At 42.1% G+C, this 12,773-nt stretch overlaps 1 protein-coding gene across 1 annotated transcript in view; it reads left to right on the forward strand.

The window, feature by feature from the left end:
- col12a1a (collagen, type XII, alpha 1a) overlaps window positions 1-12,773 on the forward strand; it is a 267,414-nt gene that overhangs the window by 156,134 nt on the left and 98,507 nt on the right. Inside the window, exons 41-44 of the mRNA XM_072580290.1 lie at window positions 4,193-4,345; window positions 6,401-6,475; window positions 8,763-8,902; window positions 9,738-9,861. Coding sequence (XP_072436391.1) covers window positions 4,193-4,345; window positions 6,401-6,475; window positions 8,763-8,902; window positions 9,738-9,861 — 492 coding nt within the window. The remainder of the gene's footprint in view (window positions 1-4,192; window positions 4,346-6,400; window positions 6,476-8,762; window positions 8,903-9,737; window positions 9,862-12,773) is intronic.

Below are 12,773 nucleotides of genomic sequence, written 5' to 3' on the forward strand. Positions count from 1 at the left end.
CAATGTGGTTGACTCTTAACTGCCCTCTGGGTAATTAGGGATGGGCAATAAATGCTGCCCTAGCCAGAGATGTCCTCATCCCACGAATGAATGAAAAGAAAGGGTCTTCCTGATCAATAATAAAGCAAGTGCCACTCCTGAAGTTCCTCGCTGAAGTTGGGGCAGTCAGGAAATGAAGAGGAGTGTCTGACCCTTGGAATACTGTCTGCAGACATGCCTTCACCTGGTCCTCTGAATTGGATGGTCATGTTGTGGAGCCCCACATAATCTCCCAATCTCGACTGACACTCCAGTGCGGGACTCACTGAATGTTGCACTGTTGAGCATCATCTTTCCATGCTCCATGATTGTTCTGATGAACCTTAGAAATTTGCACAATTCTGGAGAAGATCAGGAGAGGTAGTATATGCTGCTATCCCACACCAATATTCCTGGCTGAAGCAACACCATCAGTAACAGATGGTTATATGTTTTCTGTAAAACAAACACATTTCAGCTTCCTCCACAAACATAGTGATTGCGCCTACATCATTAGCTGATAAACACTGAGATAATTTGTTGATACGATAAGAGGCCATATTGATGAAATTGTTCCCATCTCCAGAAACACATTGTAGTAAAGGACAACTCATACATAAACCTGCAAATTTTTATTATGCTGAAGTGATTTTGGAATATTTTCAGCTACACCTTGTTTCCATATGGATTCAGTTCACAACAAAGCCTGTAAGATGTTAAAAACAGGAAACCGAAGTGTGCACTGGAGACCATAATTCATTAGCCTCTATTAACATAGCCTTTGAAGGTTTGCCAACTAATTCTCGAACAAATATGAAACAAAAGAAGTTTAATAGTATCAGAAAGGGATTCTGAAGCCCAATTGAGTTGAATCCACATATGCATATAAACTCCAACATGTATACATGCACGCAATGATGCAGATGGGAGGAGATGTCCTCACAGTATTATCACTGGTCTGTTAATCTAGAGATCCAGATGATGTTCTAGGGGCTGGTTTCTAATCCTGCTATGGCAGGTCGTGGAATTTAAAATCAGTTGAAAAAAACTCTGAAGTTATGAGTCTAATGCCGACCATGAATCTATTGTTGATTGTCAGGAAAAACCCATATGGTCACTAATGTCTTTTGGGGAAGGTAACAGCTATCCTTCCCTGGTCTGGCCTACATGTGACTCCAGATCCACAGCAATGGGGCTGACTCTTAACTGCCTTGCGGGCAATAAATGCTGGCATTTATTTTCCTGTGAATGAATAAAAAGCAAGAAAAATGCAAGTGGAAACATACATGCTTGCAGATATAGTAGTTAGTTGCAGCAGTAGGAGTTTGAGATTGCTCGACTGTTTAGTAAGGTCATGGGTGATCTGGTTGATGAATTCCACATTCCCGATAACTTTTCACCCCCTTGCTTAGCAAAAATCTATCCACCTCCACCTTAAAAATATTCAAGGACTCTGTGTCCACCACCAATTTAGGAAGAGCCTTCCAAAGGCTCAGGACCCAGAATGAGAAAAATGTCTGTCCAAATCTGTCTTAACTGGACATTCTCTTGTTTTTAATCACTGACCCCTGAGTTGTATATTCTTCCACAAGTGGAAATATCCTTTCCATGTCCACTCAGGCAAAGCTTGATTGAGGTCCTATGCGATTCAGTTGAGTCACCTTTTAATTTTCTAAACTCCAGTGGATAGAAACCTAGACTTTCCAACCTTCCTTCATCAAAAAGATATGCAAGTTTGGTGGATTGGCCTTAGTAAAATTGTCCATTGGCTCCAGGGATGTGCAGGTTAGGTGGGTTAGCCATGGGAAATGTGGGGTAACAGAGATAAAGTGGGATCTGGTTCTGGGTGGGATGCTTTTCGGAAGGTCGGTGTTGATCCGATGGGCTGAATGGCCTCTTTCTGCACTTTAGGGATTATCTGATTCTAAGACAACCACTACACACAAATATACACAGTACACCTACACGCATTCACGCACACGCACAAACATGCTTTATACAAACAGATTATAAACAATATCAAGGGAAATATACAAGGAGCTATGGACCTGCCCCTGTCAGAGAGCTAAATGTATCCATGAATTGAGCAGCATTTCCTGTTTTCATTGTACTGCCATTCTGCCACATGATTTGGAGATCAATGGAAAGCAGAAATGCCTGTCAGCAAAAAAAAAGTCTTACTTGGTTTTTGACATGTTGTCAGGTTGAAAATAGGGAGGGATTCTGAGTTGCTGCTGTGCATAGTTGGAAAGGTTTTACAGATTCTGCTTCTAGCCCTGTTATAAACTCACAGGATTGAATGGAGCTGAATGGAGCTGATGAATGGTAACACCAATGGAATGCCATTCTAGTACTTTGGAAATTTTAGGAAGTAAAGAAAAGGCTAAAAACTCAACAAACCTCATCCTGATTATTTGCCTCCAGCAAACTTCTTCCTATTTCTGAATTAAAGTCTGACAGCACAATTGTGGAGGGGTTTGAGATTATTTTGTGGGTTCCTTCAGATTCCCCAGGAATAATGTGGTCTTATCCAACCCTGTCATCACCATCTGCAACCCACCCCGCTGCTAAGCCAGCCAGGTCTGTCAAAACTTGCTCATGTTGAAAGAACTTTCTGTCTTAAAATATCAGGCAGGATGGCCAAGAGGACAGACAACTGCTTTAAATGTGGATTCAAAGCTCGGGTGCTCGTTGTTGTGGTTCTGTTCTGTTCGCCGAGCTGGGAATTTGTCTTGCAAACGTTTCGTCCCCTGTCTAGGTGACATCTTCAGTGCTTGGGAGCAGTCGAATTCATGTTGCTTGTCATCTGTGTGTGTGGCTACAATGAATTCGACTGGGACAACACTACCATTATAGGGCAAGCCAAACAGAGAACAGTCAGGGAATTCCTAGAGGCATGGCACTCATCCACAGACACTATCAACAAACACATCAACCTGGACCCAATATACCGGCCACTGCAGCGGACAGCTGGAACTGACAACCGGAAGCGGCAGAGACAGGCCACTATAAATGCCGGAGGAAACAGCACAGAAGCGCTTCACAGGAGGCTCCCAAGCACTGAGGATGTCACCTAGACAGGGGACGAAACGTTTACAAGTTAAATGTGGATTGTCTGTCAAGACCTATGCACAAAATGCCACCTACTCCATTCTCTGCACAGACACTGGCTTATCTTCATAATGTATCCATGGTCTCTTTATTCAGATTTCCTGGCATCTGCGGTTTTATTTTGGTTTATCTTACATGGTACACTCAGTGCAGTTCAGAAAGTCTGCATCCTACACACCCCACTCTAATTGCTGTTAAGTTCCATAGTCATTAAATCATGAGGCTCATTCAAGAGCAAACTCCCCCACCACAGCTCTCTGGTTTTAATCATACTTACTTGCTCTGTCCCCATTCACTTTAATGCTGAGCATTCACCTTATATTGTTTTCGCATGAATAAGCCTTGTGTTGGTGATTCCAAAAGATTGCCTGAGAATTTCCTCCAGCATTTTAGGGTCCCTAACATTGGTATTACATTACTCAGAGCTCTCTTTGAAAACTGATATGTCAGTCGAGGGCCTTCTTAAATGAATGATGATATCCAAAGGGAAATGAAATAAATATTCCTGCTTCACAGATACTCCTGGACATTTCAATCCAAGGAAGTGAACAGTTGAAAGACAATATCAAATAATTGACTGGCAGCGTCTAAGGATAGGTCAACAAACAACTCAGCATAGATTCCCACACAGGATGCTGCGCAGTGGACTATTTTGAGAAGTTCACATTTGCTCCATGAATATTAATGACCAAAATACTACAATATCAAAAACAGCGATGTCTTTATAACGATTATCATTAAGTTTAAACTCTAGATGCTCACGTTGTATTTTATGTCTCCAGTATAAGTTATTGTGATTCAGAATTCATACAAAATGCGCTGCAGGAATTATGTTAGCCTGCTCACGCTGAGTACTCATTCATAAAACAAACACAGAGAATGCTGGAGAAACTCAGCAGGTCTGGCAGCATCTGTGGAGTGAGGAACAGAATGTATGTTTTGAGTCCGATATGACTGTTTTTCAGAACAGTTTGAGTCATACTGGACTCATTGAAACGTTGACAGTATCCATTGTATTTCATTTTCAAATGGGCACTCATTCATGCCTTTCTTTGTTTTGAAGCTTATGCCGGCGGTCATCAAGAGGTAACCATCAGTGGTGCTGAAACCAGCCATTGTTTCACTGGGCTTTCCCCAGATTCCCTTTATGAGGCCGTCATTTACACTCAGCTGCCAAACCTCGAGGGACCTGGAGTCCAAGTGCAGGAGAGGACCTGTAAGTATTGAGGTGCAAACTATCATTGACAAGAGGGCAAGGGAGGAACAATAAACTTTCAACTTGCAAGTGAGAGTTGGGACACTATCTCTATTGATACAATCAGTAACACAAGGTACTTGGGGAGCCATCACTGAGGGTAGTGCGAGAGAGAGAGCTATAACTGTATCAGTAGAGAAATAAAGTCAGTAACACCAGGCACTGGGGGGAAAGGCTTACTGAGTGACTGTGCAATTTAGCTGGATTAACATCAATAGAAATACAGTCAGTAAGACGGTGCTGGGGGGAGAACAATTACTGAGTGACTGCAATTTAGCTGGATTAACATCAATAGAGATACAGTCAGTAAGACGGTGCTGGGGGGAGAACAATTACTGAGTGACTGCAATTTAGCTGGATTAACATCAATAGAGATACAGTCAGTAACATAGTGCTGGGGGGAGAGGGGGTTACTGAGTGACTGTGCAATTTAACTGGATTAACTTTAATAGTGATAGGGTCAGTAATACAGGGTCTTGGGGGGAGTGGGATCACTGAGTGACTGTACAATTTAGCTGGATTAACTTCAACACTGATACATTCAGTAACACCAGGCACTGGGGGAGAGTGGTTACTGAGTGACAGTGTGAGGGAGCTGGATTCACATCAGTAGAAATACAGTCAGTAACGCAGGGCACTGAAGGGAGAGGGGTTACTGAGTGACAGTGTGAGGGAGCTGGATCCACAATCATAGGGATATAGGTGGAACATTCAAATGCAGCCTGCATGAGAAATTGTTAAGTGAATAGACAATGCTTTCATGGCACTTGAGAGCCAATCTGTGTTCTTTAACTCACCTCAAGCTCATCCTGTCTCCAGGTTTAATTGGTGATTGCAACAATTTGTTATACTGAACTGTACAGGGTGAGAAGGGCCCCCAGAAATGAGAGATACTACCTTCTTTTAGAAGACATGACATTAAAATAAGAGTCAGGGTGAGATTAGGAAGATCTTCCTCATGGAAAGGGAGGTGGAAATCCAGAACGATCTTCCCAAAAATGCTGTAGAGTTGGGAATCAATTCAACATGGCAAAGCAAGATGTTTGATGGGCACGGGTATTAAGGGTTGAGAGTGTGGTGTTGGACAAGCACAGCAGGTCAGGGAGCATCCAAGGAGCAGGAAAATCAACGTTTTGGGCATAAGCTCTTCATCAGGGGTAGATGGAGTTTTTATACAGACCAGCCATGATCCAACTGAATGATGGAACATGCTTCTGTATTAGAGTAAAGATAGTGTAGTGGAAATGCTGCTGGGCTAGTGGTCCAGGATTCTAGTTAATGTTCTGGAGATGTAAGTTCAAATCCCCCCATCATGTTGTATGGTGAAAGTTGAATCTGGAGTTAAAAAAAGAGCACACCTCATGCCAACTACATAACTGCTGTTTGCCTTAAAAACTGACCTAATGCCTAATGGAAAAGGAAAGCTGTGTCCATACCTAATCTGGGTCTGACTCCAGACTCACAGCAAAGTGGTTGAAACTTAACTGTCCAACTGATAATTAGGGATGGATAGTAAGTATTGACCCGTCCTGTGAATGAATGAAAAGAAATGGACTCCAATGGGAGTGGGTGGGATAGAGCCTGGCTACTGTTTAATCCCCACTGAAAACACATGTGAATGTATACTGGAGGAGTACACAGTTATCCTGTGACCGCCCATTTGATCATTTACGCAAGACTCAGTTTCCAATCTCTCAGAGAATAAAATGGACCCTTCATTGCCTTTGACTGTGGTCATGTACTCCAGTTCAAGCCACTCTCGCCTGGGCAGGGGAAGAGAGAATGGCGGAGGGTGAGGAGAGCAGGGAAGTGGGTGAGAATGTTGCCAAAGGGCTACGGTTTTGAGTTTGAATTTGAGCATTGCTATTAAGCTCACAAACTGAATTGCTGAACCTGATCTACAGTACGATGGTCAAAAAGTGAATGCCTTTTTTCAGGAACTGGGGTTTTTGATTTTGTGATCATTGAAGAAATATTTCATTGAGATCTGAACTGCATGCTTAATTTCCTTTGCAGTGCTTCGCCCGACAGAGGTTCCAACAGAACCCCCATCTCCTCCTCCTCCACCGACCATCCCTCCAGCCCGGGAAGGTGAGCTCTTTACCTTAACTGTGTTGCCATTTCTGATGATCTTACTTGGAGCATTGCGATGAAAGGAAATGGTCCAAAATTTGGAAGCCTCTCTGGAAACTTTTAGGTTTTGGATTTCAGTCAGAATGAAACCTGGAATTCTGCACAAAAAGCAGAGCTTTGGAATTATGCAACACGTCTGACTGCGCCTGAGGGAGATTTTTCAGGGGCCTGTCGGATTACTGCTCTGATTTCTAGATTTTATATTTATGTCACATCAATGATCTGGATATTAAATCATGACAGAACCTCTTGCATCAGCTGCTGCATCAATTAATATTTTGCATGAACATTTTTGTAACGAACAAGAAAGCAGAAAAAAAGTGAATGGTTTTTTTAAATGTCCTCTGGTTTTTGTTCTGGCTTGTAGAAATGCTCTGAGGAAAAACCTTTAAATTCCAGAGAATCCAACACAGTCCTGAAGGGCTTATGATTCTTTGGCCAGTCACCTTTCAGTGACACAGCACCAGAATGCTATAATTCCCTTTGTCCCTGTAATGGAATGGACCTGTCAGTGTATTCTAGTTATTACACTTTGTACTTCAATTTTCCTACATGTAGATTGAATTGAATTGAATTGAATTTATTATCATGTGTACCGAGGCACAGTGAAATGCGAGATTAGAGGCGATAGTGTTGGAGTGGGGTGGGTTATTATGGCAATTGATTCCATCTGTGGTTAAAAATGTTGCATTTATTCTATACCTGGTGGATATCTGGTGGAATTAACCATTTGCAATTAGAAGAAACTTAGGAGATGTCACCCATTACACAACAAGACTGAACTTTGCGTTCGAGGCAAAAGTCCCCTCCTGGGCTAAAAAATGGGGTTTTGCTCCACTTTAGCTGGAGATGAGATCTGAGGAAGCACATTCCCCTGGTGGCAATTGATGGCCCTGCAATCCCTGTTGATTGCAATGGCCTAAGTCCATCTTCCAAGAGTCGCTGATACACTCAGAGGGTAGCCATTGCTGGCTCAGCACCAAAAGGAGGGGTGAGCATTGATGGATGAATGCCCCAAAGACAGGCATGTAGTGTCTAGGGACAATTGGGCCAGGCACCCAGAGAGAAGATGATCACATGCCAAGGGCAGGGGTCACTTTGTCATGGGAATCAGCTATGGCATCAGGAATGCCCTCTGTGGATCATGAAGCAGTCCTGCAGCCCCCCAAAACCTAACCCTCGTGGAACCCACTGGGAGACTGATGGGTCTTTCATATACAATCTCCCGTGAGTTGGGTGGTCCCTCCCACTGCCTACAGTGGCTGGAAGAAATGTTAATCAGTTTCTTAAATGGCTTGATTTGGCTTCAGGTAGGTGATAGGACTGCCAGCTCTCCATCCATTGGCAGGAAGTGATGGAGCATGGCCACCCCTCCCCCAGTACTTTAACACCTCATTTTGCCAGCCTTCCCATCTCCCTGTCCATCATCATGGGGACACTGGTGAACGTCTGAGGAAACAAGCCATCCTCAGCAAGGGAAGAATGAGGTCACTGGAATCAAAGAAACCTGTAAAACTAGGCAGGATTAAATATTTTGAATCAAACTTTTCAACAGTGGTAACGTTTACCTCTGGAAGAGCTGGTACATGAAACCAAACCTCACTACCACTGCACCACAAGAGGTCCATCAATGTTTCCTGTGATTCACATCATTCCCTGAATGACTGAAATCCATTCTCATCCTATTCTGCACAAACTCACCAAGAATTGTGCCATTGTAGATATTTTCTAGTTAACTTGTTCAGGGACATCATTGCATACCTCTGGAGCAGATGGGTCTTGTACCCGGGACTCCTGGGCTACCACTTTACCACAACTGGTCACAATTAGGGAGAACTAAAGGAAGGCTGATAATTGAAATCACTGGGAATGTTTTAGCATTGACAGATGGAAATAGACCATTTTGCCAAACTGGTTCATTCCAAGAGCCTCCATCTAAATGTCTTTATCTAACTCTATCAGTGTACCCTTCTTTCTCCCTCATCGTATTGTTTCCCCCATCTCCATTATTTGTCACATCTTCACTGTTCAATGTGTCTTGGCCCCAGATGAAACATTGACCTGTTATTTTTTTTTGTTCAACAGTTCATTGACCGAAGAATTACATTTCTATTGTTATTGCATTTAACTTGTTGTACATCTTTTCAACTTCTGAAGAGAAATCTTTCAGTTTGTGAAATCAACACGTAATGTGAAGGAAAACAAAACCTTATGATGATCTTTATCCTTTCCTTTCCACGGCCAGTGTGCCTGGGTGCAAAGGCCGACCTGGTGTTCCTGATTGATGGTTCTTGGAGTATTGGTGATGAAAACTTCCACAAAATATTGCAGTTCTGTTTTGACACCATCGGGGCTCTTGATAACATCAGCCCACAGGGAATGCAGGTGGGTATGGTGCTTCATGCTATCCTCAACATGTAAAAGTGGTTCAGCTTTTTTTTGACCTCTTTAATTTGGCATGGTTGGCTTCAGCATCAACTTGGAGATATACGACTGTGGGCACAAGCCTCCAGTGCATGACATGATCAGTACTGGGGAAGTGGTGCACCTTTTGGAATTGTTGACATATTAAACTAAAGATTTCTGTCTGTCTGTCTAAAAGTAACTACACACCAATCTATATTTACACATTGTTTCACTGTAGAAAAAGGCAGAGAAACAATTTCTTTCACTCTGGCCACTGGCATAAATCCCCAACCTCCACATCTCTTCATTGCATCAGTGATAATAGCATCTTCAGCCACTCTGCTCCCAAGAATTGCCTCCTTAAACCTTCCTTCCTTATTAAGCTGTCCATCACTTCGGCAAACATAGCCCTTTCTGGTCCCATCGGGTGTTCTACTTATATAAATACTAGTCTGTATGGGATAAATGTACATCACAAATAATCTTGCCTTAGCAGTCATTGCATTACATTACAACCCTTTGTATGTGGAAAGCTCTGGCATATAATCAGAAATGTGTAAAAGTATTGCTTTCAGGTACAAGTTCTTCACCACATTCTTGACATTCAAATTTTCTTTCTTTCTTTCTTTCTTTCTTTCTTCCTTCCTTCCTTCCTTTTCCTCCCTTTGCATTCTTTGTTTTGGTTTATTTTTCTGTGCTTTAAGTTGGGGCCAGAGAGTGGCAACACTATACAACACTTTCCACTCTATTTTGTAACAAGATACCTGTGCTAATAAATAAATCCAATCAAACTTTGCTTTCTTTGTTTGTTCAGGTTTCTCTGGTTCAGTTCAGTGATGATGCAAAAGCTGAATTTAAATTGGACACTTACAGAGATAAGGGAATAGTCCTTGCTGCTCTTCAACTCATCCAGTACAAAGGTGGAAACACAAAAACAGGTACAGAGAAAGTTCCCCTATTGAAAGGAAGGATGTAAATGCATTGGAAGCAGTACAGCGGTTTACCAGATTTATATGTGGAATGTGCTGGTTATCTCATGAGGAAAAACCGGACAGTCTAGGCTTGAATCCATTGGAATTTAGAAGATTGGCTTTACTGAAATATATAAGATCCTGAGGGATAGATGTGGAGAGGATGTTTCCTCATGTGAGAACATCTAGAGTTATGGGGTCACAGTTTAAAACAAACAAGTCACCCATTTAAGAAGAGGAGAAATGTTTTCCCACAGAGGTTCATGAGTTTTTAAAGAATTAAAGGCGCCACAGTCTCATTAGACGATGAGGCTGTTCTTTCATTAGAGAGACACAAACTGGTGGTGGTTTAACCTGAGGGTCACCTCATGGTAACCTTTGCTGGTGTGGGAATAGACCCACTGCTGTTAGTGTCACTCTAAATTACAAACTGGCCCATACAATCAACTGAGCTGAGCAACACCCTCTGGCATTGCAGCCGTGAATACTTCCAATTGGCCATAAATCCCTTTGACATATTCAGTCGTTGTGAAAAGTGTGATATAAACACAGTTTTTTTTCTACTTTCATTGGTTGGGAAGTGCTTTGGCTCATCCTGAGACTAAAGTGCTTTGAAAGGCCACGTCATTTATCTGTGCGTGTAGCTGTTTTGAAGTAGAAAGTTTAGTGTTATGTCCCACTGAGTCAACGAGAGCAAATCCTCATTGTATCTGGTCCTCCTAAACACCATCCAGTGACTCCTGCAAGAATGTAAAATATTCTAGCGTGTGTAGAATAACCCTCATGAATCTTGACCGATTACTGGATTGCTGTCTTCAGTTACGCACATAATCATTTTTGAGTTTGTGAACTCAAAGCTTTTTGAACTAAAAGCTTTTTTGAAGCAATTTTACTTTCAGTTCTAATTTGGAGTTATTATTGCCTGATTTGCTCCCCCACTAGGCTAATTTGGCAGCATATGTCCACGTTTCATGTCTAGTGTTAAAGCTCATGATGTTACACATTAAATAATCAGCAGACACAATTATTTATTGTCTGCATGGTAACGGCATTATCAGTAACTGCCAATACAAGGTTTGGCAAGTATCCCCATCATCTTTCTGTTCTCTACCATAGTGACCTCATCCTGTATACTTAACAACACCAGCTCAAGCTTCAATCTTCCCCACTCCCCACTAATCAACAATAAATACCTTCTTCAAACTTATCCCTTCTAACAATATTTTGGCTTTGGTTTGGTTTCCTCTTAACTAACTTCTGAATTTGCCCAAGCAAACCTCTCAGTTCATGGGTAACTAGAGATGATCAGTAAATGCTTTCCCAGCCAGTGATGGCCTCATGCCATTCATGACAAAATATTCCAGGTGCTTTGGCAAATGCGCTTGGAAGACTGGTTCGAGTCTCATGACAACTGATGGAATTTAAATTCCACCAATTCAATCTGGAATGTGTGAAATCAGTAATGGTGACCTTGGGGCTGCCCTCAATTGTTGTACAAACCCATCTGGTACTTTGCTGTTGTTTAGGGAAGCTATTTTTACATGTGATTCCAGATCCACAACAATGTGATTGACTTGTAACAGCCCTCTGCAGTGGACTGGCAAACTGGGCACTGAGGATGGGCAACAAATGGTCTTGCCAGTGATGCCCACACCCCATGAAAGACTGATTTAACTGGAGAGAAAAACACAAATGTTGGAGAACTTTGGGAAACAGGTCCAAAGTTATCTGCTGCTCTCTAAACATCCTACATACATAGAAACACAGAAAATACAAGCAGGAAGAGCATTCCACCCTCACAGCCTACCCTGCCATTCATTAGGATTGTGCCTGACCATGCAACTCCATTAGTTGGTTCTGCTTTTCCCAATATCCATTGATCCATTTGGCCCCAAATGCCATATGCAACTCCTTCTTGAAATAATGCAATGTTTTGGGCTCAATTGCTTTCTCTGGGAGAGAATTCCACAGACTCACTACTCTGGGTGAAGGCATTTCTCCTCATCTTAGTCCTTGAAAGGTTTACCCTGTATCTGTAGATGGTGACCTCTGCATTTTGGACTCCCCAGTCATGGGAACGTCCTTGCTGAATCTTCCATGTCTCGCTCTCTTAGAAGATTTTGGGTTTCTATGAGATCCCGCTCATTCTTCTGTGAATTTGCCTGATGTTGTGTCATCCCAAAATCTATGGATTAATAATAATGAATGGATTAATAATAATACTAACCACACCCACTGTCTTCATGGATGGAAATTAAATTACTGAAATACTTTCATTTTCGATTAATCCTCTAAACACTCAGAAAACCCAAATGGAAAGGAACATTGTTTATTGCTGAACACCAAAATAGAGCCACTACTCATGGCATAGATCATGGCTAGGCCCATCCTGGCTCCTTATTTTTATTTATATCCAGAAGTGTTTTTACACACAACTAAATGGCTTTTCTCCCATCACCAAATCACCTGTTTCTTCTATTAATCCAGCACTACTAAATCGCCAGTGTTTTCATCTGGGGTCTGTTTTACGTTTTTTTTGTTATTTGACCTATTTTTATAATCAACCTGTTCAGAGATATTACTGCACATATCTGGAATAGGTGGGACATGAACCCGGATCTGCTGATGCAAGACAGGTACTGCAAGAGGGCCCTCGAGGTCTGCTTTACAAAGGGCTCAGGTGATGAGTTCCAACTAGGGAGACCATTGCCTGTACCAAGGAAAGTCATACTTAGTGAGCTTTCCAGGAAGATTACTTAGTGGTTCCCTATGGGCCTTGTAAGGGTTATCACAAGTTCAGAGTTTGCCCCACTAACCTCCCCCTCCTGGTGAAAGAAACTTCAAGATAAATTTTATAGAATCAGAAAGCAATTGTATAA

This window comes from Chiloscyllium punctatum, chromosome 11 (genome assembly GCF_047496795.1).
Source record: "Chiloscyllium punctatum isolate Juve2018m chromosome 11, sChiPun1.3, whole genome shotgun sequence".
NCBI classification, from domain to species: Eukaryota; Metazoa; Chordata; class Chondrichthyes; order Orectolobiformes; family Hemiscylliidae; genus Chiloscyllium; species Chiloscyllium punctatum.